Here is a 27,672-nt window from a genome sequence, read left to right as displayed (position 1 = left end):
TTTGTTGAGTTTTATGGGAATAATTAAAGGAGCACTCGTCTTTATTTCAATTTTAACAACTGAAAGAGTACATTGTGTAAAGTGAAAAGTGTCTCTCTAATTGTTTTATTTATGCCCTGCGAAAAAGACACAACGCTATCTATGAGGTAAATGACAGATTACTGACAAATGACGAAGCACTTTAGCAACAGTGTGTCACATGTCTTTCTTGGGAGTTTAGGTGACATAAACATCCAACGAAGATCACATATGAGACTTACATTTGATCAGCGAGAAGCACTCTTATAATTAAATTAAATAATAACTATAATTAAACAATTTATTGCAACAGATGGAAACACAATTAGACTTGGAGTGGCTCTGGTCTTCAGACACTCACAGGTTTGGCCAAACAGGGAGTTTAATGTGGGAAAACCCCTCCAGAACGATGGAGGCTGGGGTGGTGCATGGCGGCAAAGCTTTGCCAGCGGCAGCGACGTGAGGCATCAGCGTAGCAGAAAATGAGTGGGAGTTAAGTGTTATTTAAATGGATCACATTGGTGAGAGAGTGGCTGTGATTGGAGCAGGACTAATGAGCGCAGCCAGCTATTTAAAGCTGGAGTGTTTGACGACCTTGGCATGAACTGTAGTTTAGGACGGTGAAGGGTGAAAAGCAAAACGGATTCATCTTACAGAAAGATTACCCTACGCATTGTGGATTAAAATGAATAGTGTCATAAGTTAATATAAATATAAACAACATTATTAGTGGAGACTCCTCGGAACATTATTAAAAACAATGTAAACAACTTGTTCATACAGGTAGACAAGCTGTAACGGAAATTGATGGAAGTGTCTTTTTTTTAAAGCATCATGGCTGCAGCATTATTGCTGTGAGGTGAAACTAATTACTTTTGCAAAATTGTGAAGGGGAGAAAATCTCAGGCAAACAATGAAGCCCAAGGTAATTGCTCGGCTTTTAATAATCTGGAAGCCTCGCAGTAAATAGACCTAAATACCATAGTGACTGCTGCAGTGAGGGATGGGAGTGTGTGAGGGGAATGACGAGTGGATGAGGACGGGGCGACTAAGTGGAAGTAAAATAAAGCAAAACTGGCAGTTTTGACTGACGGCTGAGGAGAGCAGTGAAGTGAGAGAGAACAGAGATTTGCGATGGGAGACACTGTCAGCAAGAGAAGGAAACACAAGTATAAATTAGCATATAGTGAGGAGGAATGGTGAAGGGGTTGCAATCAAAGCTCATTAAAATGTGTCACTGAATTCAGGAGTGTGAAATCTGAGTCTGTTGACAAAAGTAATCTGGCTCATCTTCTCCTCTATTGGTTCATTTCTTAAGGCATGCTGCATTTACATGGGCTTCTACAACAACCTCAGCATTTAGTGTTTGGTCTCTGTAGAGTAGAAATACACTTAAAGTATTGTGCCTCTCATTTATTATTCAGTACTCATTAGCTAATATAATATAAAGCTATAAAAGCTGTCTATGCTGTATTCATTATATAATGACTTGAACAGAGTTTTGGGAGTTTTTGGGAGGCAACTGAAAAACAACACTGAGGAAGTTTTAGAGTTTCTTTTGAGGGTTATACTCCAATATATCATTACAAAACCAACAGGGAGGTGTCGGATAGGTCACAAATTTATTCTGCAGCATGACAAGTAGCCTAGACATACAGCCAGAGTCATAAAAACAATCTTCAGGGACAGGAAAAACAAAGAGTCCTGCTACAGATGGTCTGGTTACCATAGAGTCCAGGTTTCCTATTCCTAAATCAAAAGCGGTGAGCTGATAAATTAGATCTGAGTCCCAAGGTGACTGTATAATGTAGTTTTTAACGGTCATAACTGTTTATTGTGCTGCGCGGTATGCTTTGTGTTGAACGTGTAACTGTAAATTCATTTTGAGTCTTAATGTTTTGAACGAAGCTGCACAGGGATGCAAAACTTATTTCACAGAGAGCTAAAAATGAAGTTGCATCACGTCATATTGTACTGTATATTGACATCATTGAGCCAGGGATTGCTGTTCAGTAGCAGGTGCTCACGCGCCGGTCCCACATGAGGAAGAAGCAGTCTTTTATTAGTTTTAAAAACATATATATGGCTCATAGCATCAATTCATTTGGACAGCCTAAACAAAAGTAACCTTAACCATAACCAGTTCATACGCTAACTACAATCCAAATCTTAAGCACCTCTTTTTAAGAAGATTGGCTCCTTGATTAGGACCAGGTTTTGGTCTCCATGAGGACTACTTGTCCTGACAAGATCCTAAAGGTAACAAATACACACACACACACACACACACACACACACCTGCAGTGTGACAGAGCAGCTGGCAGTTCTGTATACAGTTTTGACAGGCATTTAATGAGGAAGCTCTCACAGGACCCAGGCTTTGCACGAGTAACGCACGTGCACTCTTGCACAAACAGTGAGCAGCAGGGAAAACCAAGGTAGACACCTTTGTGTGGCAGCAAAATGACTTTAACCTAATTAACAATGCGCTTACAATATACTTAGTTTAATTACACCGAGGATGCACTCCCATTTGTTCGGATTAGCTATTCAAAACAAGAAATACACTGAAGTCGCACATTTCCAAACTGCCAGACCAGTAACGCCATGTTTGTAGGGAACAGCTTCTGATGACTCCCTTTTCAATGGCAGACAGTGGAATAAGTTTGAAATCGGACCAGACATTAACAGTGAAGGGATAACGCATTGCAAACGTAACGCTTTATGGTAATGTCTCAACCAGGTTATGTTCAGAGTTTGGGATTAAAATGCCCCCAAAACAGTGTTGTCATTTTAGTGTTTCTCTTCCAGGATATTCTCTATGAGAGATTTAGACTCTCAGATAAAGAAATAATTAAATTTACGATGATGACACTGAACAAAGTCTAGTAATAAAGCCAACACCTTAATAACCTTAATAAATTCACAAAATCATTTTTCCTTTTAAGGTGATATTAATGTAGCCACTGAGGTAAACAGACACTTGAAACAAATTATGAATGAATAGAAATTATGACTTTTACGGTCTTGTCTTTCTGCAACTGCCCATTTTTTATAGCTGGTTTTGTGGGGAATAAAATATATAGTCTATCCTCTGTATTACAGACACTCAAATGCTTCAATAAAAATCTTTTTACAGTGATTTGCCCCAAATCGTCTGGATTTCCTGGTGTCCTTTATTGATCATTATAATTAAATATCTGTTTAAGAAGGAGAAACTGTGTTAAACATGATTCGTAGTACAGCCCTCTGAACTAGTTCATAAAGAAAGGGATATTTTAATGTAACTTGTTACTTTTAAACATAAGTAATGTGTAATATATTACATTTTTAAAGAAACCTCCTCTGAGCTGGACTGAAGTTCCCTTTCTTCCAGTCCAACAAGTGCGTAGTTGCCTTAGTTGTTGAGCTGTCATCATGCTGGCCTGCTGGAGGTAAGGAGGAGTAGTTCTACCCTATGGAAAGTAGACACATTGTCCCAGTCTTCTACATAGAGGTTATTACTGGTTTATTTATGTGCATAATTATTCGGATTGGTTGGAAAATGTCCATCATCAAATGCAACCAATAACACAAATCATTTGCGGTGAGAAAGTTTTGTAACTGAAAACAGCTGGGACCTCTTCATGATGAGGAAAAGATGTCACCAAGACGTCTGCCATTAAGTTTCTTTTCCTATGTAACTACTAAGAATTAATTTGCATACAAATATATAAAGAAAGACAAACAGCAAACACAATCTGGTGCCGCTTGATGCTCGATGCTTCTAATTATATGCCTCGGATGAAGAGATAGGACATTTCATTCTGAGTTCAGACAATCGGTTGCAGATTTATTGCCATGCTATATATCATCTACTGTTGGGCACTAGTCTTGGTCTTGACTTGTTCTCAGTCCCTAAAGGTCTTGGTCATGGCTTGGTCCCAGATATGTGATATGATACGTGAGTTTTTCTTTTTTATTCGAAACAAGTTCTTTTTAGACTAATTTGGTGTCTATGAAATCTGAAATGGCACAGATGGTGCCAAACCGTGCCAAACTTTGCCAAATTGGAGAATGCCTAGGCATCACTTTACTAAAACCTCTGTAATTTTGCTCCGCTTCACTTCAGCAGCATCAGACTTGCATAGATAATGTCCACATGTTCTTACATGACTTCCTTGAGTTTTTAAGCGTCTACTGCATATTTGTAAAGCTGATATTATTTACTTTAAATGCAATATTTTTTTTTGGTGAGGAGAAAAAAATCCTTTTTCCTATTACAAAAGGCTAAAAGGTTTACAAGTGTTATCTTTATTTTGATACCAAGAGGTTAACATGGTCTTGACTTCAACACTAGTATCACTACGGGTCTTGGAATGTGTCAGTCATACTTACAGGACAGTTACCTGTAACAGCTTTTCTTCAGTTGTATTTTTCCAGCATACAAGACATGCTCAGCAGAAAGGATGAGCTGTCCTAGCAATGTAGTTTGTTAGAAAGCAGCCGTCGCACTAAGCTGAGTACAAGGTTAACTGAAGCCAGACGGAGAACAGTTTGGAGATTACCAGATAAATACAACTGACCAAAACAGAGCGCAGAGTATGACGTCTGGCTGGACGTAGCTTATTGTAAACCAGAGAATTATGTTGGCGACTAAACATTAGAGAACAGAAGCTGTTGGAGACATTGTCCATCAGTCAGCAAGTGTGACGCCAAGGCTGGACCATGTGGAGGGGAGTTGGCACGAGTGGTGCTGCAGGGTGGGGTGGGGGGGGCGGGGGGCAGAGATGTGCAGGTGATTGTCTATCATGGCTATCTGAGTTTATGGTGAACTTGAGAAAGCAGCTGCTGGCACTCACAAAAGGCAAATAAAAATCTTGTGGGAGGGAAAGGCAAGACAAAACATCGGCACGAGGAGGGAATGAATGTCTGCTGAGAATGTTCGGCTGCCAGCTTACTCCACTCTCAGCCCGTTCAGCCAGATCTCTATTTATGGCAGTAATGAGGCCGCATGCATCGGGTCCCTGCGGTCAGAGCAGAAGCAGACCAGTGATAAAGATGAAGTGGGCTGGGCATTCCATGGTGCCTTTTAGGAGAGTGGAACGATGACCACAAGCTCTCTGTGTCATTGATCAGCGAGAGAAAAAAAGGTGCTTTCCTACCGAGAGGTATGTTCCTCACTCCACTGTCCTATTTCAGACAAAATGTATTTTAACTCCCTAACTGTGGTGGTATTAATGTAATAAAAAAGAAACCATTCATTTCATTTTAGAGCTTTCTCAATCATTACTTGTTTGTTGACCCAAAACCTTGATTAGAAAAGTTTTTTGTTTTTTTTAATGAAACAGTGGAATTAATTCAGTTCTGGAACTTACACCAATAAACAAAGCGAAACCTTACGCAACAGTTGGCAAATAAAATCTTTGAGAACCTGGCCCTTGAGCACAACACCAACATGAGCAACAACATCAACAAAGAGACAAAAGGCTCAGATTGTCTTGATGAGTCTCCGTTCATAGAAGCACATTAATTCAGTGCACAGCTGGCAAGAAGATGAGCAGTATTAGCGAAGTTGAGTACTGACTCCTTTCTACCATTAGCTCGCTTAGATGAGTGAAATCTATTTTGCTTGACGCTCACCTGGGAGTCACTGCTTTTCCTCGCTTTAATCTTGGTGATCATATCAAGGGACTGCAACCTGATGAACAAAACAGTGGATCTGAATATGCACACAGCGGTGCCGCTGGTGAGGCCTTGACAAGACGGAGCAATAGTTTTGTAGAGAAAGGGTCAGCGGAGGTGCACACAGCAGCTGTGCTTCTCTAATTACGATCAGACAGGAACAGAGGAGGCATCTATGTTTTTGGTGCATACACAGAAACAGCTTGACAGCGAGCTAAACACACATATTCTTTACACAGATGTACCTTCAAAGGTGTGTAGCTTTATCCATAAGTAAGAAACAAAACATAGAGAATTGCATTATTCATCTATTATTCCTAACAAATCATTTTGTGCCATTTTATGCCACTGACACTCTTCTTATGTAGCTTATGCAGCTGCAAATATGGAGAAAAGCACTTGTGGGTAAACAGTTTTTGCTTGTGCGGATGTAATATTGGACAATGTTTGTACTGTAAAAGACAATTTGCCCCATCCATCCATCCATCTCTGTCCAGAAAAGTGCAGTTCTAAGAGCAGATAAGATACTGCACAGAACACTCAGGCTCCCAGTAAATTCATTAATATTAACTTAGTACAGAAGTATGAGCATAAATGTATGCTGCATTTACTTGTAATGCAGCTGCAGATGTAGTGGATACCCATATCCACTACATCTGCAGCTGCATAACAAGTAAATGCAGCATACATATCCATTTCAGACAATTCCCAAACAACGCTGGTTAATTAACAAAAGGTCATTCTCAGACCCTAACAGCAAAGTAAATGATTTCCACCCCTCCATCTTCTACCGCTTCATCCTCCACATGACATTCGCGGGGGGTGCTGTGCAGCTGACTTAGGGCAACAGGTGGGGTACACCCTGGACAGATCGCCCGTCAATGCGGTCAATCGAGAGTGTCCAATTTGCCTAATCACCAAATCTGCATGTCGTTGGACTGTGGGAGGAGAACCCGGAGAAAACCCACGCACACGGGGAGAACATGCAAACGCCAAGCTAAATACATGATTTTAAGTAAAACAATCCCTTTGCATTTGTGCATTTAAAAATAACATTAAAATCAATTGAAATTGGTGTGGTTAGTTACATACTTTTGTTAAAAATATGTGTTATATATTCCAGTCCAGTTATCAGTGATCATAAATGTGTGGCCAGTGACAAAGGATTGTTGTGCTGCGCTGCAGGGTTAAGAAACTGGCAAGTGGCTGCAGATATGCAAAATACATCAGATAAAACCGCTCTCAAACAAACAGTAACAGTGAAGCCCACACTGCAACAATGCAACGAGTGGTGGAAAACATTATGGAACAAATCTGGAAGTGTTAGCAGCCACTGCAGAGGGGTCCATTGTAAAACGTATAGACAAGCTATCCCAAAAGCAGTGGCTATTAAATTAATGTACACACAGCATACTGTGAACACATTTCAGTTTACTGTCCTTGACAGAGTCATCACTGCGTCATTTATTTCTCGCACTAGTACAATTAACATAATAAAATCATCTGTTACCTTCACACTATAGAGAATAATAAAGTGACACTAAAGGGGCAGCTGTGGACTGTCTGCTTCCCTTCCATCAAGTAGCACAAGAGGTTTTTAAACTATAGTTTGAGGAAAACAGAACAGTAAAGGTAATAATAAGTCCCATAGGGAAATAAATGCATGAGGGATGATCCAGCTCCACTTCTGAGACTTCTTCAGTTGAGCACCTGCCATTAAACCTTTCCCACTTCCACTCCCGAGTCAAAGATTTAATTTCAAAGGTTTTCCGACACACTGGAACACATTAACAGATACTGATACATCAAATTAAAAGTGCAATTGACTTTTAAGGAAGGGAGTCTTTGCGGGGTTTATCTTATATAATTTCTCACTTGTCTTGTAGAAAACTCAAGAGAATAAGTTCCCGCGTTTCTTTCATTTGATTGAAATGAATCCTAATGATGGCAATGAATGTTCATCCAAGAGTTCAAAACAAGGCTTTGAATGAGAACTTCTGTGCCAGACTGAAATGCATATAGAGGAACGCAAGTATTGGATTACATACAGTGAATAGAATTTTCCTTTGCTGCATTGCGTGTTTTAGAGAAGAACCTCAAAAAAATGCACAAATGTTATTAATAAATACACTTTTGAAAATCATTTTACATACTTTTGGACAAACTTCATTGAGAAAAATGCAAATCATCTCTGCTTAATCAAATCTTAGATCCCGTTGTGGCCAGTAATGTGTGACTCGATGGCTGGAGAGTGCCTGCCTTCACATACAATGATTTTAAAGCCCAATTACAGTGAGCAGAACAAGACCGACACAGCAGATCTAATACTACTGTGCATTCAGTCCACGTGAGACTGATAGAAGGTGATTAGGGAGAGGCAGGCGGAGAGGGAGCTGCATTTAAATATTATTTGTACCTCTTTCTATAAAGGTCATTTAGGATATCGAATCTTCGTCGGGCAAGTCTGAAGTAGGAAGGAAACGGCTCCAAAGGAAGTAGGTGAAATGGTAAAATAAGGCAGAGCTGGTGATTGAAAGGAAAAAGCAAGGTTAGAATAAAGACAAGAGAGGGACAAGGGTGGAGGCTTGTGAGAATGCAGTAATTGCAATAATGAGCAATAATGACACTTCTCGCATGTAAAAACAATCAAATGTGCAAAAGGAACATCTAGTGTTGGAAGAAATCTAAACTCTGATGTAGATCCAATTAACTAAATTGACAAGAATGTGATCAAAAGGTGAAGGTAGTGTGTCATGTGTTGTAGCTACATATTGGTAGCATTGAAAACAAACAAACACCGTATGATTTTTTTATTTGTGTGGTATTTTAGTACCATAGGTAGAGTAGACCATGGTGCTGGTGAAAGGAGAAGTACAAACGGGTGGATCAGCGCCGTGTCATTCACACGAGGCAGTTCACTTGTTAAAAATCTGGTTTTACGGTGAGAAAATTGTGTTTATTCTTCTGTGTATAATGATTAAAGTGCAGCTAAAGTATAATGATGATAGAGCAAAGAGAGCAGAGCTGGCAGTACAAAGAGGAGATACGGTGTGCTGGCCACAGCATGTCTGACAGGGATATGGTCTAAAATGGGCACGGTGTAGGGGGGATTTTCTGGGTTGGTTAGCTGGCTTATCATCTCACAAAAAACAATTCCACACCGTGTGTGGCACTAAGCTGCTAGGTAACTTGACTGTTTAAATCTGTTTGGGGGATTTCATACACACTGAATAAGCATGAGAATGAGTGTCTAAACAGCAGAGTTCGATCTACAGTATGCACTATTCAATTAGTGGATTTCTTATAGAGACACATGAATGACAAAAATGAATCACTGGCTTGCAAAGTCTTTTTCTCAGACAGTTTTTTTTTTCCACATTTGTTCAATACCTATTCATGAGCAGTCACCTGTGCCACAGCTTTGTCTGTGGCCCTGTTCAACAATGCCTACAGTTCATTTGACGACTTATGAAGTAAGTGTTTGACTTCAAGTATAATGGAACCACAACCAGACTCAACAAAAGAAAGGAACAAATTCATTTTACTCCGACTGAATGATTATTTCAGCCTTAATAATACATCAGAGCTCCCACTTGTACAAAATACTGTATATCATTTGAGACAGAAAGAGGCAGACAATGACAAAGAGAGAGTGCATGTGAGGGAGAGGGAGAGAACGAGGACATTAAAAGCACAAAAGCATTTGAAGATTTGTGCATTCATTTAGCATTAATTGTTTCTAGGTATTTGTTTATAAGTCAGAATTGAATTATATATATACATATATATATATATATATATATATATGTATATGTATATTGTTATTGCCACTCTGTTATGGCTTGAACTACAAATGACCCTTACACATTGTCCAGCATACTCTGACCCAGTGGTCCTCAGGCTCACATAATCCAACCTGAGCACTGCACCCATCCTAACCTCTGAATTTTACAACCAGCTGTTTTTGCAAGGTCAAGGGGACCACCTCACAATTGATTGGACATTAATATTCATGACTACCTCTGACTATCTCTTGGTACTAATATGAAACGTGTATTTAGAAAAATGGCCTTGAAGGAATTTTGGTGAATGTAAACAGCCTTGTGCAAATATGAATGGGGGCCATTGAGTCCATTATTTCATATCTAAGTCACCACTTATCTGTCCACCTGACTCCTTATCTTTGAGTGTCACTGGAAACAAAACAACGAGAAAACTTGCAGAGTACGCTCCACTTATTTATAGCAGCAGCAACAGCCTAGAAGTACCTGTAAAGCACGTGTAAAAAGCAGTGGATGCCTCTTATCCAAAACCTCAGTTAATGTTTCTCATTAGTCTGTATTAAAGAGCCTTTCCTTTTGACCCAGAGGTTTGTTTGTCACACTGTACAAGATGGAAACAAAGTGCTAACATGATGAGCACTGTCAGGAGCTTTGCAGTCGTTGTTTTTCCATTAGTCAAGATTAGTGTGAAAACCAGATGGGCTCAGTTCTTTATCGTCCTGCCCAAAGTACAGCCTTGACAGTCGAAGTGGAAACTGGGGAGTGACTGATAGGGATGGGTAGATGATGTGCTGATCACCTTGTGGGGTCTGTCAGCTGCAATATTGCTGTCAGTGTCCCAGGCAAATGGCTGCTGCAGCAGCAGCACCTGTAGCTGTATGTGCTGATAGTGAGGAATTTTGGGGGGCAGATTCATGTGTGTGTAGTGTAGACACACACACACACACTTATCTGCAGCAGCAATGGTTCAGGGTTATCTTTTTATTATGCAGTGGCTATCCTTTAAGCAAGCTTGCACATCTGTGAATTATTGTGATGTGTGTGTGTGTGTGTGTGTGTGTGTGTGTGTGAACTGCTAACTGTTAAATGTTCTATTTTTTCTCCTGATTTATTTGATTTGATCTGATCCATGTACCTGCCCAGGGACTATGAATGCAAAATATCAAGTTTACTTTTGCGACACCAACTGTCCTCATGTCCTCCTTCCCTACATCCGTGAACCTTATCTGTGGTCTTCTTCTTTTGCTCGTCACATACTTCTTCACCACTCCTGACTTCTTCATACAACACCACACTTCCCCTCTTGGCACTCGATCATAAGCTTTCTCTAGATCCACAAAGACACAGTGCAACTCCTTCTGGCCTTCTCTAAACTTCCCCATCAGCACTCTTACAGCAAATATCGCATCTGCTGTACTCTTTCTTGGCATGAACTCACACTGCTAATCGCTGACTTCTTTCCTTAACCGAGCCTCAGCAACTCTTTCCCACATTTTCATGTTGTGGCTGAGCAACTTTATACCTCTGTTAGTACAGCCATTGTTCTTGAAACGTGGTACCACTACACGTCTTCTCCATTCCTCAGGTATTTTCTCCCTCTCCAAGATTGCGTTTAAAAATCTGGTCCATACTATACTGTATGTCATCTGGGCCAACTGCCTTTCCACTCATAGCTGTCCTTCCTTACTTCCTTTACATTTTCCTCATTCATCAAAAAAAATAATATTAAAGACACACTTAGGTCTTATCCCGCAGATAAAATAATTTATGGTTCCCTAAATGATTTGGCCTTACAGCAAAACTTGCACATTTGTCTAAAAATAATAATCATGTGCAGGCATTTTGTAGGCCATGTGGTGGGATGTCTGAGTAGAAAGAGGATATTACGCATAAACACCTGTTTGCATCCACTGGCAATTCTACTTATCTCCCACTGAGCAGTCCTCACAGGAGCACTGCAAAGTGCTTGGCTGCCAAGTATAGTAGAAAGATTTATATTATTTCCCCAAGGATCATTGGTTTCTCTACTCTGCTGCTGGATGAGCATGACCCCAAAGTACTGCAATATCCGTGCTGCTCATCTTACCTAGGGTAACTTTGCTATTTTAGTATAACATGACTTTGGCTTCAGTTAAATTCTTTAACTCAGGAGAGAACCATTGTCTCACTGAACAATTGTCTCACTGGACCCTAAAAGTGTTCAGAAGTGAAGGGATTCTAATTACTTACTGTTCACGGTTCTCTTGTTACAATCGTTTATGCTTAATATTGTCACTATCACAATTATCTGTGAGTCACTTTGTGGAAAAACTACTTTTCTGAAGCGTGTTAAATTTGTTAAATGTTATTTTTTTTTCGGAAACATGGCATGCTGTTCCTTGTCAAATATACATGTTCCCCTGAAGGGTACCAATGCCTTCTCGATCGAATACATTTTCTAAGTGCTAATGAAAAAACAACTGAGTTTATACTATTTGGCACAGGTGGCACACCCACCCTGTTGATCTTGGTCCTCTGATCCTTTACAACAAACCCATGGCTAAAATCCTGGGGGTAATATTAGACTCTGATTTTAGGTCAGATAAGCTGTGTTATAGAAAAAGCTTCTTTCAATTGAGATCAATAGCCAAGGTTAAATCAAATCTGTATGCATGCCTTCATAACTACTCGTCTGGATTATTGTAAAGCTCTTTATGTTGGAGTTAGCCAGACTTCCATGGCCCGGCTTGAACATATTCAGAATACTGCTGCCTGCACTTTTGACAAGAACTCCCAGACATGAACATCTCTTTCATCATCTAAGTTACTATTGTTTGTATGCAAGTGTCTAAATGGACTTGCTCCACCGTACCTCGCTGACCTACTTCAGCTTTACACTCCCTCACAATCGCTTCTACGTCTTTTCACTCTGTGGCATTTAACTATCAAGTCTAGGACCAAGTGTATTTTAGGATTTTAGGATTGTATTTTTTCGTGTGCGTGTGAGCGAGTAAGACATTATAGGCAGCTTTTGTTAAAAGATTGGTCATGACAGAAATATAACTTGGTAAAACCAGTATACTGCCCACTCCTACTTCAGTGTACTATGACACTCACATACTGTATGCACGGACACTGATTTGCACACCTCAAAGCCAGCTGACCTAATCAGTGAAATCAGCTGGCATAGTGACTGACTGGAATACAAATATGCACACGCTTAGGTCCTGATAGCAACCAGAGAGGGTCACTGAGTCAAAACCATGGTTTTAATCCTGATCATCAGGAGCCAAGCGGCTACGATTGCTGCTTTCCGAGTTGTCCAGCTGTGCATTCTCAACATGTGGTCGTCTTTCATATGATGACTAGAATAAAAGACCAGCCCCAAGGTCTTGATGGCCACAAATGAGTGTCAGTGGGTTTGATTATAAAGGTTCACTCAGCTGGTCTGGTGATTAGCTGATCTATTTCACACCAGTGTGGAACAAGTGGATTCTTGAAAGCAGGCACCAGATGTCACTTGTGTCGCTTGTGCTGGTTTCTTGATCCTTTGTGACTTTAGTTTGATAAGACTGCTACACTCACTTTCAACAATTTAACTAAACTTGTTAAGTAGTTCTGCAAGTCAAAGTACCCAATCTTGAAACTTTTGCTGGTGGGAGAGGCAGTGCATTTGTGGGAGAGGAAGAGAGAGAGGGAGAGAGAGAGAGATTTGCAGATCATTATGTGTTGAATCGGTAATAACTTTCCTTTGTAAAAATGTATTCCAGTGTTAAATAAATCATCAGTCTGTCCTTGAGATCCACAACCAGGGTGACCACAAAAGGTCGCAAAGCGGTTTCAACGTCCCGCTGTTAATTCTATAATCAAGACAAGGCACCGGCCACTTCATGGAGAAGGGTTGTTTCTTGTCTGGCCACAGTTAATCCTGACACTTTTATTGTGAGGTGAGGAGGCCACGAGCAGAATTCATTAAACCCCAAAGGGTTTATACAAAACCCAACATTGACCTCATTTACCTCCGTGTGAAATTTAGAAAAGGGAGTGTCCACACTGTGCTAATATGTGCATCATTTATGAGCTGAAGGTGAACCGTGAAGCACTACTGTCCTCACAGAGCTCAGTCTATGTAGGAGTAAAATTAAAAAAACATTAAAGGAATACTTTGAATACACCAATTTGCATTACCTTTGTATTACTAGAATAGGAGGAGTATTTTGGAAAAAATTGTGCTTCCCAACCCCTGAGTCTAGAAATATCTTGATTCTTTTTTTGGTACGTGCCCACAAGTGACACTTGATCCGAGGCTTGAAACCCACATGTAGGGTGTAACAATGTAAACAGTGTCCGCCATCTTTGCTAACAGTTACGCTAACAGGATTTTTCAAAAATACTACCCCTATTCTAGTCATACAAAGCTAAATGCAAATCGGTGAAGTATTCCTTTAAATGTGGTCAAGAAGTAAAGATAAGTACTGAGATAGAGTTGTATAACTCAATGTATAACTCAATGATGTATAACTCAGATGTTGTATAACTCAGTTGTATAACTCAATGATGTCCACTTTGAATATTTTTTCACTATATAGTATTTTATATACCCAACCAGCATATGACACATAACCAGCCAATAATGTTTCTATGAAGCTGTCATGTGTGTTACACTGCAATCATTTAATACTTAATTCTGTAGTGGCATTGAATTATTAGGGATTAACATAAACACTCATCAAAATGCAAACCACAGTACTGGCCATGGCCTAATAGAAATTAGTGTCAAAGTAGGGATGGACAAAGATTATCTTAATATGATGACACCATTTTATGCCCTTCATGACGAGCATAGAAATTTGAGCTGTTGAGTATGCTAATCCAAATCATTTTCATGCATACATAGCAGTGAGGGATACATGGGGATTACGTTTGAGACCGTGCAGGTAATCTTTGAATCATTAAGCCACTAGAAAATCCGTGCAAATCTTCATGGCTGCAGTGTATTGGTTAAGTGGAAAATGTCACTTTTCACTTCATGGGGTCTTAAATATTCATACTGTGGCATTATCACAGTCAGCTTTTGAAAGCAGTCTGCTCCATCCGTCAATGCCACCAGAGATTTTTTTAACAACAGGGAGTCCTGGTCCGTCTATAGCAGACTGGGTTCTGATTAGACAAACAGTCTGTTCTGAACCAGAGGACATTTACAGAGATGGATGGAATGTCTTTTAATATGGAACGTCATGTAATAGTGAGGCTGATCAAATTCGTTTAAAAGGCATTTCCCCGGTGGAATAAATCCAATTATGGCGGTGAGCATGACCAAGTGATTGATGAAGTGAAAAAGGTAATTTGTTTTTGGTGTACGGATGTTATTAATATTCTGATCAACTTGTTTTGTACTAAAAGAATGAAACAAAATTCAAGTCATTTACAAAGGAGGAGAGAAGTGCAGGATAGCTTCAACTGATCTGATGTTGCTCTTTGGTGAAGGACAAAAAAGACTACGGAGGTTTGATGTACTAAATAATGTAGACAGCAGTTAAAAGATCTTGGGCACTGTGTTCAGGTGAAATATCATTATTATTATTAGTTTATCGACCCTGAGCCTCGTCATGGTAAAAAAAAAAAAAAGAGGAGCAAAATTAGTAAATGCAACAAAGCGTAGCAGTAAAGCTTTCACAGATAAAATCCATAAATAATTATTTCTTATTCATAATTGATTATAATCAACTTTTTTTTTGGTTTGCACAATTCAAATGTGCTCCATCTCACCTCACGACAAATCACCCCATGTCAGACAAGCCAATTAGGCTCCAACTGAGATCTTTATGCATGAAGTGCTCAGAAAAGACAAGTGTTTCTTACAGAATCAGGCCCTGTTAAGATAACAGGTTACACCAAATAAATAAATGATAAAAAAAAACATCTCCCCAGTATGAATCTTTTAGCCAGAAATATGTCAGAAAGTAATATCATAAGATTGTATCATGAAAATATAATCCTGTGAAATGATTTAAATTGTAGACTCATGACTCATCCAATGACAATGCAAGTTTTAAATTCATTTTTTACAGCTACAAAGTGTGCCAAGAATGACTACACACTGTCTGAATCATCGTATATATATCAGCAAACACAGGTGGTGCCATTACTTTGCATGTTGGTTACAGTGAGCGCAGACACAGGGGTGTCCAGATCCCTGCAAACCACCCAGCACTGAAGACATATTTATTCCTCAACAAATTCACAGCATAACAATTTCTATAAAGATCTTAACATATTGGCTACCAAGGAAGCCACTGTGTTCCAAGCTAATGAGGTGAATGGAGGAAATAAAATGTTCAGCAATGCTTTGATTTTAGTGGGACTCAAATGGACCCTGTTAGGATATTTCATCATTTTCACTGACACGTTATAATTCCCCTTAGTTTCCCAAGAAAACAAGCATGAACAAAAAAAAAAAAAAAAAAAAACAGTGGCTAATGAGCATTATTGTTCCAAGTTGTGTGTTTCTAGAAGCTGCCTAACAGGGCCCACAGGCATAAACTCACCTCCTTTTCTCCGCAGATATTGCTGATGATGGAGTTGGAGGCCGGACTGGCAGAAGGGCCGAGGACTGCCACTACCCCTTTGGACATTATCTGGCACACTAAGAAAAAAACAAACACAGGGTGGAGAGGACAATGGGAATGAAAGGCTGAACGACCAAAAGAGACAGCACAATGTAAAGCAAGTCAGTTATTCCTATCCAGGAAAGGGTATTTAAATAAAGAGCAACCCTTCAAGTGAATGTCAATGGATGCACATGCTGAAAGTCTGAAAACAGATAATAGCCTGAGCAGGCACTTCTACTCTCTCAAGGGAACCTGAACCTACATATGTTGGTGAAATGTATGCAAGGCCAAATGCATTAGTCCATGTTTAAAATGCCAGGCGTGGAAAGAAATCATACATTATCTGCCTATAAAAATCTAATGATTTGTGGGAAAAACAATGGCAGAAAGCCAAACACAGGATTGGCAATGATATCTAGAGGCTTAGCAGATAAAATCTGCTGTTTGAACACGTGCAAATGACGACAAGAGCATTCCTACATACACATGCAGTATCACATCTTGTTTCCATATTCTACATTCACAAGGACCGATTTTACGCTTTTTAAATGGTGCGTACGTAAATAGTTCTTACAAAAAGTTTAATAATTGGTCCAGTAGATCGCCTAGGCGACGGCCGTGACAGGCAACTATGGCTGCAGTGTAATCTTATGGGGCAAAAATCCTCTCACAGCATTCTCGAAAAATACCTGGATACTAGTATTAGTACTAGTACTGGGGCAAATGTAGACCTCTTGAAAGAGGAAGATGGGGGGAATCGACACATCTGGTGAATCCAGATGCAGTGAAGTGAATGATTAATAAGTAATTCCTTATTCACACATGGGAGCAGTAAGACATGGACATATACAGTATACCTTACAGAACACATGTATACATGTATATATGTGTTATATGCACACCCGTACACCTGCCTGACAAAACTCACTAAATTATTTGCCAGCAAACGCGCTCCTGTCCCTTTTTTGTTGCCTTTTCCCCTCTCTGCAGAGCATTGTATACATATATACCTAGATTTTGCTTATTTTAAACACAAAGACGGACCAGAAAATGTCCTGAATAACCTTTTCATGGCAGTTATTTACAATTTACTACATGTTAAAATAAAGTATTAACAATTTCAGAAAAAATTATTCAGAAAAAACGTTTTTTGAGTCTTGAGTCAAAACTATGTTTTTCCACTTGCGATACATTCGGTGCTGAAGGGTTAAGAAATAACACAAGGTCAAACCGACTGAGTTTAGTGCTCATTTTTGCAGCGGTGGACAGTAAAATCCCCCAGTTGTGATGAGACAGGAGCACCTGAACATTATTGACATACATTAATTATACAACTGTGTATATTTTTGTTATACAAGGCAAGCATACTTTATATTATTTTATTTATTTAAAAGAGAGTTCAGTTCAGCACACTTGTTTTGTGTTGATACTGTACAATTGTCTGTAATAAAAAGGCCTGTGTGATATTTGACACAACTGTCTTTCTGTTATGCTAAAAAATATCGACATAAAACTTTCGGTCCATATCGCCCAGCCCTATACAGTATAGTATATATACTACAATATCTTTTCTTGCATGTCTCTCTCCCTGCTTCTCACAATACTTTATCCCAACCCGCAAACACGGAGTCATCAGTGTCTCCATCTGTACCACAGACTATTAGGATATACTGTAGTAGCGTGCAGCTCAATACAGTCACATTATGGTCAGAAGGTCACTGGGCGGGGAATCAAGTAAATTTTCCCTGCTTGACATCGATCCTGATCAATAGAAACTATTGAGCCCTGGAATGATTAGGGCTATAATGAGTTAGACCGGGGAAATTTGCTGGTTACATGAAGCAGAAAAGATGGACAGATGTGCAGTAAAAACATGGCAGAAACAGCTAATAAAAATGAAATTCACACAGCATGCACGTGGACACAGCAACGCACTGCGTCTGCTCCCACATTAAAAATCCCTCAGGCCGAGGTGCTTCTTTCATGTGCTTTTTCCTGCCTTCAAAAGCAGCAGCCAGACCAACAAAGAACCCACGTAGGAGCTGTATACTACACAGGCAGGAGTGGGTGTTTGAAATGTGGGAGTGGGACATTTTTGGACAGGTGGTGCTCCCTCTGTGATGTTTCTATAAAGGTGCAGCCAATGATCCTTCCCTAAAATCCCATTCCTGCTTGAGTTAAACACACTTTCACAAACAAACTATTTGTTTATCACAATTCAGCACATAGGTGCGTACATGCATCAGGGTTTGTGCTAATCCAGGCAGAGGAGTCTCTTATTGTTGTGTTATGTGAAGCAGTTATCCACGGATTACAAGAAGCAACTGAGGCTTGTGGCGATGTGACAGCAGGAATGTGTGATATTGAAAATCCATCCAAACACTTCTCGTCATTACTGTTTATATTGGTTGTTTACTGCAGGCATGCTTTATTGATTTTGATGATTTCTTTTTATTAAATTATTGAAAACAATCCAAACAGTAAAAACAAAGGTTCAACAGACCGTTTGGTCTGGGAGATTGTGAAGATTTTTTTTTTTTTTAAAGGATGGTGTTAATGGAGTCACACTCACTGTTGTGTTTCACTCATCTATAGTATGTGACAAACTCCTGGAAACCTCATAATGACCATTTAAAAACGACCCATCGGCCTTGTTGTTGACAGTCATTTTTATGTAGAATAAATTACACTGCACAGTAAGTTAAAGTGTTAGTAAATGTGTAGTTTGTTAGGAAAGGGACAACTTAGTTCTAAACCACAGTAGCCTGTCATCTGTTTCCAGTCATTTGCTTGCATCTGCTGTTTGACCATTGAATTGAAATGCAGGAAAGCAGACAGACTTATCGCTGCACATGCAGGGAAAGATGGTATGCCTGAATGAATGTTGCTGTTGCTGACTGGATGCAATAGTGCCTCATAATTATTACTTTCTCCATCTTTTTTCTGCCTCAATACACACACGTTAACCACGCTAACAGGGGACTTAAGACTCTGGTCATTTTTAAATAAAAACAATAGCATAGAAAATTGAATTCACCCGAGTGTCTTAGACATGATTTTAGCTTGATTTAAAGCATGACTAACAGGGGACCTAAAAATGTCCCCTGTTCAATGTGGAGTCCCCTCTTTGTGAGTGTGTAACAACACCGAAGTCCCCTATTCTATTGGTTCACAAGTACACACACACACACGTCATCTTCTCTGTGTTACTCACTTGTTTCCCCCATCTCATATTCACTGTCTCTGAGCAGTTCAAAGATGTCCACCTCCAGCTTGCCAGTGGTGGAGCGGTTTGTGTTCCTGTTGATGCTGTCTTTGGCCAGCGTAATGGCCAGTCGCTCTCCTCTGCTGCACTCCATAGGGTCATCAAGGATGGCAGCTGAAGAGAAGGGAAGGGAAAAACAACGGGTTGTGATTGTGAGAGAAGACACAAAGGGATAAATAGCTGTTTATAGTGGGAACGTCTGCCCATGCAGGCAATAAGTATTCAGCCTGAGAACCTGAAATGACACATGATGTATTTTAAAGCCTTTCTTAAGATGTAAAGTAAAAGTTCACTCCACTGAAATTTGCTCCCAAAGTGTATGTATTTATTAGCATCAATACTGAGAGACATTTTGTGCACACCGCTATCCATTAATCTTAAGCTCCCACAAAGGTACAGTATTGTTTTTAATAAAACCATACTCTAGGAGCAGCTTTTAGTGTGCTGAATTTAATTTAGTTTTATAAGGGTGAGTGCTACTTAATGTAAATATCTTATTTGTATAATAAAAGCGTGGGAGCTTAAAAGTTTTAAATTCTTGCACTTCTTCTGATGTATTTTGGAGAGGACAGCAAAAAATATTAATTCATCACATTGTATAATGCTTAAGGGAGCAAAAGCAAACATAACATATGCTGGCTGTTAGGTTTTTCATAAAAGCACAGTTACTGATGCAGCTTATTTGCCACACTTTGTAAATCAGTTTTCTTCAGGGGCATTACACAAGGACCAGGCAAAATCTTAAACAAAGAAACATTTAATATGCTATAATGCATCTGAAACGCTACATAAGAATCAGAATAACCGATGCTTGTCCTGTATGTGGCACAATGCAGCGTGGTTGTAAGTGGTTGGAGTATACTTGAAAAATACCAAAAAGTGCCCATGAAAGATTTCAGAAGTGGATTTACAAAAAACAAACAAACTGGATATTCAGCCGTAAGATGGGATAAATGCTTCTTGAAACTGGGTGTACCTTTAGCAATGTTATCTACAGGTAAGAGCTTTAATATTCAATATCACATAATAACCCAGGAATGATATATTATTTGCATATACGTACTACAGCAACAATAAAAGACAACCTTGTATTGTTGAAGATTGCAAACCACAACAGTTTTCCAGAATATTTGATGTGAATCAAATTAAAAATGAATTGAGAAAAAAAAGAGCTGTCCCTTGTCATTGTGGATTAGTGAACAACTTAACTGTAAATTACTACAATTAAATGACTATACTCATTTCATCAGCCTCGTCTTCATCATGGTTGTGAACTGAATAGGGTGGACAAAGTACTACACAATGCAGTTCAACAGCACCTCAACAATTATCACACAATTTACATATTAAACAATATAACCTTTGTGGAGGATGAATTACTGGACTGGTATATTACACTGCATATGGTTGTTATAAGATAACATATTATAAGATTTTTTTAATGTATCTGTTTACAGCCAATTAAGTAGCACTTTTTCACGACAACGTCCATATTTCGCATCAATGCTCATTCTAACCACACAAAATGCTGAAATTCAGATTTCTAACACCAACCACCTAATCATGTTTCAGGGCAATCAGCAGGCTGCACGAATAAGTGACATTCAAAGAAACAATAACATGCCTCAATAGGTCTAAAATCAGGATAAAAATGAAAATAAAATGAGCAGAGGGTGGCTTTGTAATAAACGTACATGGTTAGCATAGGTTCTAAAGTTATGTATAACTTTAGAACCTATTAATAGAATGCATTTACAGCTAAAGTAAAGGCAGGCAATAAAGATAACCTAACCGGTAAAGTGTGAAATTAATAAGACATGTGGTATAAAAGAATTAGGTACAGGTTGACTGAAAGGTAAACACACAGTAGACTGTCTGTCAAAAGAAAACATGACAGGATTAAGTTTAATCATAACATAATTGGATGTGCAGGGCTGCATACAGAACATACAGGAACATGTTTGAAGTGACCTTTTCCCTGCAGATCACACAGATGAGTAAACAACAGCTTAATCTGAATTGCAAAGATGAGACAATTCAAGTCATCTGATGTCATCAGGGGGCTGAGTCACAGCAAGCCAATATATACACACCCTGGAAATGCTTTGCTAAGGTTATCCGAGGTTCTTCTCTCCCTCTGTGTCTGATGGAAAAGCTGCGAGCAGAGAACAGCTGACAACCACTGTACATACGATCTCACAAAAAAAATCATCAGCACAGATCAAATTAAAATGTGATACAAAGGCTGCACATTTTTCTGTGCACTCAGCAGTGAATGTGATTTGTAGTTAATGTCTTGTGAGAACAGTGTTGAGGACAAACAGGCCTGTTCCACTGTGACACGCTGACTTTATCATAAAACTCTTGGAGGATTGACACCTTATTAAATTATAGAAAAGAAAAAAACTGTGACAAACACTGTAAGGTTCCATAGTGTCACTGCAGGTGATGTGGGCCTGCTCAGGCTTTGACAGTGAGGCCATTCACACTGTTGTAAGTTGATGTACAAAGTACATGTAAAGTGATCGTGGAGACATTACTTGAAGATACTTTGGAAGGTCAAAATCCTATATTGTGTTGCTATAAAAGAAATGCACAAACAGAACTTCAAAATCAATACTGGATGAAATGCAGTGTGATGAACCGAGTAAATTGTAGTTATCTTTCCGTCTGAATGGAGAAAATTAATGAACCACTCACTTCATTTTAGTTTTCACCGTACACCTACTTCACCAAATTCAGGCACAGTATCTTACACGGTAACAATGCATCTCATAATTCAAATAATCTCTTTCGGTCGAAGTAACTTATCGCAATTCATAGACGGCAGAATGGTCTGAACAGAGCTCAATGGGACCTTTCACACACATTGTTTGATTCTGATTGTCTTCAGGACAAAACATGGTAAATGTGACAGTGCCTTTTGTGACTTTCAGCGTATTGTTTTTGTTTTATGACCGAAAACGTTGCTGTTTTCTGATTAACTGTCACGGCTCTTCGGAGCACTGTATTCAGATCCGGCAGCCATCTCCTTTTTTAGAAGAAGAAAAACCTGACTGGCTGGTGAACACAGAGTGAGATATTAGCCTCAGGATTCAGTGCGGAAGCAAATCTCGCTCCTAAACTGAATAGGTGAGTGACTACGTCTTTTCTGCTGGATGTTAATAACTCACTGGCAAACTGCCTGAGAACACATTTTCCCACAGGAGCTTGAAAGCTGATATTGTAATGGTTATTAGTTTTTTTTAAAAAAATCTTTGATGTAATGGGTGAGAAAGTAGAAGACTGCTTTGTTGAATATGCAAAACTTTAGTGCATGATTAGGAAACTTAATGTAATTCATCTCTCTCCCTCTCTCTTTCTATATATGTGTGTGTGTGTATATATACATATATATATATATATATACATTAAGCAGAACATCTTTATGGAAAAGGTCTTCACTTTCAGTTTTCTCTTCCTATCGTAGCAACATTTCCTGACAATAATACAATGTGTCAAGAATCATTTCCCAAAGCTGCATCAATATTAATGAATTCAGTGAAATACGTTAAATGACTCATTACACGGCCCAGATCTAGCCACATAGGTGTGTGAACTAGAGAAGGAGTTGACGCTTGCTACTGTTTATTATATGACAGCTGGCCAACAAGCACGGCTGTTTCCACACGAGCAGAAGGTGGTGAGCTCAGCCATGATCCACTGAAACCAATCAATGCACAGCCTGGAGGCTGTTGAGGCTCAGTGGTAAATAGATATGAATTGGGGAAAAGATTGCAAAATAGACCGATGTAGCACAAGAAGATGGTGTCACGACGTCTTCAAACAACTCTCACTTATGCTGTAGAGGCATGAACCCAGGGCTTATCTGAATGACAGCAGTGTAAAACACCATCAGCACCAACATGCTTTGAACAAACTAGATAAACTTAGTTAGCATTGACATTTTCTGTAATAGTTCCGTCTCGGTCTTGGAGATTAAGAGCCCTCACGACAAGGAACAATGCAATTGTCACACGTTTGCATTAATCACAACTTTACATCTCTTGTTGCAGATGCATACTCGTGTTGTACATACACATACACATGCTGCTATTAAAGTTTCTGTCACTTTGAGTCTGGGAATTATCCATCCTGAACATTAAGACTCGAACCAAGGCAGCAACACTATTGTTTTACAATTTAAACACTTCCCATAATGCAGTTTTATATAAAACAGACAGTGGGTTCTGTGAAGTGTGTGCATGAGAGAGGAAGACGTATAGAGCTAAATCGAAGGCATATGGACCTCACACGGGTCCAGCTTGTGAAAATTGGTGCTTGCAGTAGACAAGAGGGGGTCTAAAAATAGGTTTGTGCTGCTTTAAAGGGATGTTTTTTGTAATGCCAACAACAAGCTTGACATGTTTCTGACAATCGGCAGCCAAGGGTGAAAAATTCATTATCCTTTTAAAATATCTACTGGCTTCTTTTCTATTTACGACTGTATATCTCACTTTCCCTCAGTCCATGTGCTGAAAAATGAACTTTTTACCAACTGAATGAGGTAATTAATGGGGAAAGTGGTCTTCAACTCCAGTTTGATGAGGAAACATTCATACATATGAAGTTACAAACGGTATCTCACCCTTACACAAGCATGTGGCCATACAAAAATATACACAACTATGAATTGTCATGTGATGAGATAACCGGACACAGTCATTAGTGTTTTCCTTTGAATGACGTCACTGTCATATATACAGTATCTGTAAACTGTATGGAAAATGCCAACAAATAGATCTGAACAAAGCAGCCAATTATTTCATCAAACAATGAGAAACTAGGAAATGATATATGTTTAGTAATTATATAAACATCATATTATATATATATGCACGTTCATATGATTAAGATTGAGACTGAAACCTTTTTCTCAACCCATGGGTGCTGTTCAAGAAAAGACATCCGGTTATATGAGACATAGTCTAGAAGACAGTAAACGTAAAGGTCGAGGACCTCGCAATTAGAAAATGCAAAGGGCTGCCCTCTCTCAGCACTTCTATTCAACTGCCCTTTAGAAGCCACAGGCAGTGATGGGGGTGAATGCACACACAAAATATTACATTTCACTTTTCATTTCTCTGTATATGACGGCTGCAAATCAAAAACTCAACTCACGTGGTATTTTAGACAATAACATTTCTCATTTACCCGACGGTCGCTCTGCCATTAATCACGTACAGTAGACACTGAGCAGCTATCACAGCCTCTTTAGTCAGATTTGGAGTGTGCGCGTGTGAATGTGAATGCGCCCTAACACCGATGCACCTGTGTATGTCAGCAGATGAAAATGTCATGCCTCATGCTCGTCAAGTAGGTGCTTCATGCGCCTGAAGCAGCATGACTGTGAACTATAACACAGCCAATCTGAGTGCTTGTCTGACTGCACGGCAAATGGAATTGCTAGTTCCACACTTTTATCAGTCTCATCCGAAAGCCCTGTGGTATGTGCACTACCAAAGGAGGCGGAGGTGCCATCTTACATAATTACAAAATCTTGCTTACGGAAGATCTGGCGACAAGTGACTGATTTCCTCGTGTCACATAATGTAATTATAGCCCACATGCACTGATCATAGTGTGTGCGAGTGGACTGATGTGCAAAGTCTCATTAATCCAAGGTAAAAATCTGTCATTTCAATTAATGCATATTCAGGCAGCAACTCATACATTAACTGTTGTCGGCCATATTGAAATGGAGAGAATGGATTCCGGTAATAATTAGGATTATTGCAGTTATAATCACTATTCATGTATTTAAAAGGAGACCTTTGATAGGCTCTCTTTAGATCTTTGAATGTAAAGGCCATTGACTGAAAGGCACACGAGGGAGCGCCGCCTTTGTTTTCAAAATACAAAGATACAAAGATGCTGAAAGGGCTCATGACAAAGAGTGAACGGCAACCGTTAAGAGACAATAATTAGCTGTAAACTCAAGGCTCTTGCTGATGCTTTCTGACAGCATCCCCCCACAGAACGATCATTTCCATGTTAGCTGAGACAATACGGACATCAGAGAATATGGCTTCAGATGTTGCCCTCACAGTAGGTCAAACACCAGCACAACAAACATGGCAACTAGATTTGTAATACAGAATAATCTGACCGTGATCAGTGTGGACGTAAAATAACCTGAGTTCAAATGTTTTTGGTGTCGTCTGTCTGGAGGATGTTATGCAACGTTGTCAAGGGTAGAGCATGAAGAAGAACCCATTAGATTTTGGAGCACATCTAATTAATTCATTTTTTTCATTGCAAGACAGGGCACTTTAATTGTTGATTGAGGTATGTGTGGTACGATGAGGTGTGTTGCCCCCCTGGAACACTTTTTAGTTTATGACTGCTCTGCATACCGCAAGCTCTTCGGGGTCAATGGTCTGTTTGATCGAACATCGGTCGGTCGCCGCTGCATAACAGTACAATACGCTACACAGTGTTTATGGATGACAGAAACAGGCAGATGGCAGCTGTCACAGATCATTGTCAACTGTACTGTATGTGTGAAATGCAACAATAACTGTAGCATTCCCTTGAGTGCATTCTGCATGTAGTCTTGGAAGTTATTGATCTTTATATGCTGTATATATATATATGACAGATAATTGGGACATGTGTTTTGATTGCTGGCTCATTTCACTCAGGGGAATAAGGATGTCAGTGAGCCAGGACTCATGGGAAAACTGTTTTTAACTCTTTGTGTGTGTGTGTGTGTGTGCATGCATTCTGTTTCTTGGAAATAATTGCTCATATAATGCAACGCTGTTTAATTTTTTGCCACACATCAGCTTTTTGCCCATGGCACCAAACTGCAGAGTGATACAGCTTTAAACAACAGCTAGAAAAGTGCAAATAGACATTGAGCTGATGCAGGACCACAGAGGCTTAAGGAGCTGCAGAATCTGCTGAGGTTTATGCAGAAACACGAGGCAGGAGCGGCTATAACTTTTAACAATTCAACCAGAAATAACACAATAAACTAACTCAAAGCACCATATAATAAATAAATGTTTACTGATGCCGTTGTATACCATTGGTTGATGGGAAAATATGAACAAACATCGGTATTGCAGATGTTCAAAATGTGGCGGACCAGAAGCACTAAAGATGGATCCACACGGAAAATGATCTTCCCGCTAGTGTTAATACATTAGCATGAACAGAGTGTAGCAGCGGCCACATGATAACATCAAATAAGCTGAAAAGCACAGGCGCTGTCTGCAGAATGGTTACACCTATGGGACTTTGTCAATGTCAGTATGATTATTGGACATCCACAAGGCATATGATGGAGTCAGTGGAGAACCACGGACACTCTGACTCGGTTGAAAATGGTGAAAAATGGTGGCGGATAACAACAAAGGTGATGCAAATGGCCGGCCTGGTATTAACATGCTGGGTCATGACTTCATCCCCCTGTGTGTTTATAATGCACAGTCTGGTATTTTATTTCACCCCACTGACTGACTGATGCTGCTATTTGCTCAATTCCACTCCCACTGGGTTGGAAAAGTCTAAAAGCAATTGATCAGTGCAAAGCGGCCTGCCTACTCCTTTTTTCGCTTGAATGTGCTGAGCGAATACCAGGGCTTCAAATAGAGACAACTTCATGTAGACTAATGGCCATCCATTCTTGCTCTCTGTTGGCAAACATTTCAACTTTAGAAAGAATGGGTTGTATGTGACAACATGGGTGATAGGGAATGAACAGTGGTTGTCATGGGAAGACAGCAGGTAGCATCATTCATTGTACCCACAACACAATGATGTGGCTTGTCTCCAGTAGCACACGCGTGCAGGGCGTTTGATTCCTTGCACCGGGAATCTAAAGTTCATGAAGTTAATCCGGCTTTTCGGGGAAGGGGTAGCTGCCGCCTCACAGCCACACTGAAGTGTTATGGAAGAACAGGGGACATTTGTAAATCATTTTCTTTTGATTGAAAACAAAGGTCAACACTCAAGTTACTCTGCACACATATGAGGTTCATTAAATTAGATGGACGTAGACGTTCAATCTGGGCCCACACAGCACTTAAACATGACTTTACTGAACAGTGCACTTTAGTCTAAAAGCAATTGATGGAGAAAAAAAAGAACATTTCATTCATATTGCCTTACCTTGCATTGAGACAGCAAAGGAAAGTGGTGGCGGCATATGGATGTGAGTGCCGCTAGGACAATTAACTACATATGAGAAATTAGGGTTTGGCGGTTATTCAGATGCCAGAAGACTGCAGTTCAAAATGTCATTACTCTGGAAAAGGCTCAAAGAGGTAATCCTTTTCATTTACTACCAAGAATACAGATAGTTATT

General features: G+C 39.6%; 1 protein-coding gene across 1 annotated transcript in view; it reads right to left on the bottom strand.

The window, feature by feature from the left end:
- grik4 (glutamate receptor, ionotropic, kainate 4) overlaps positions 1 to 27,672 on the bottom strand; it is a 240,088-nt gene that overhangs the window by 80,286 nt on the left and 132,130 nt on the right. The window contains exons 4-5 of the mRNA XM_044032697.1: positions 19,269 to 19,433; positions 15,992 to 16,089 (exon numbers count right to left, since the gene is read on the bottom strand). Of these exons, the coding sequence (XP_043888632.1) occupies positions 15,992 to 16,089; positions 19,269 to 19,433 (263 nt within the window). The remainder of the gene's footprint in view (positions 1 to 15,991; positions 16,090 to 19,268; positions 19,434 to 27,672) is intronic.

Source organism: Solea senegalensis, linkage group LG8, assembly GCF_019176455.1.
Source record: "Solea senegalensis isolate Sse05_10M linkage group LG8, IFAPA_SoseM_1, whole genome shotgun sequence".
Classification (NCBI taxonomy): domain Eukaryota; kingdom Metazoa; phylum Chordata; class Actinopteri; order Pleuronectiformes; family Soleidae; genus Solea; species Solea senegalensis.
Note: the sequence above shows the minus strand (reverse complement) of the source record. Positions and strands in the feature narration are given on the sequence as shown.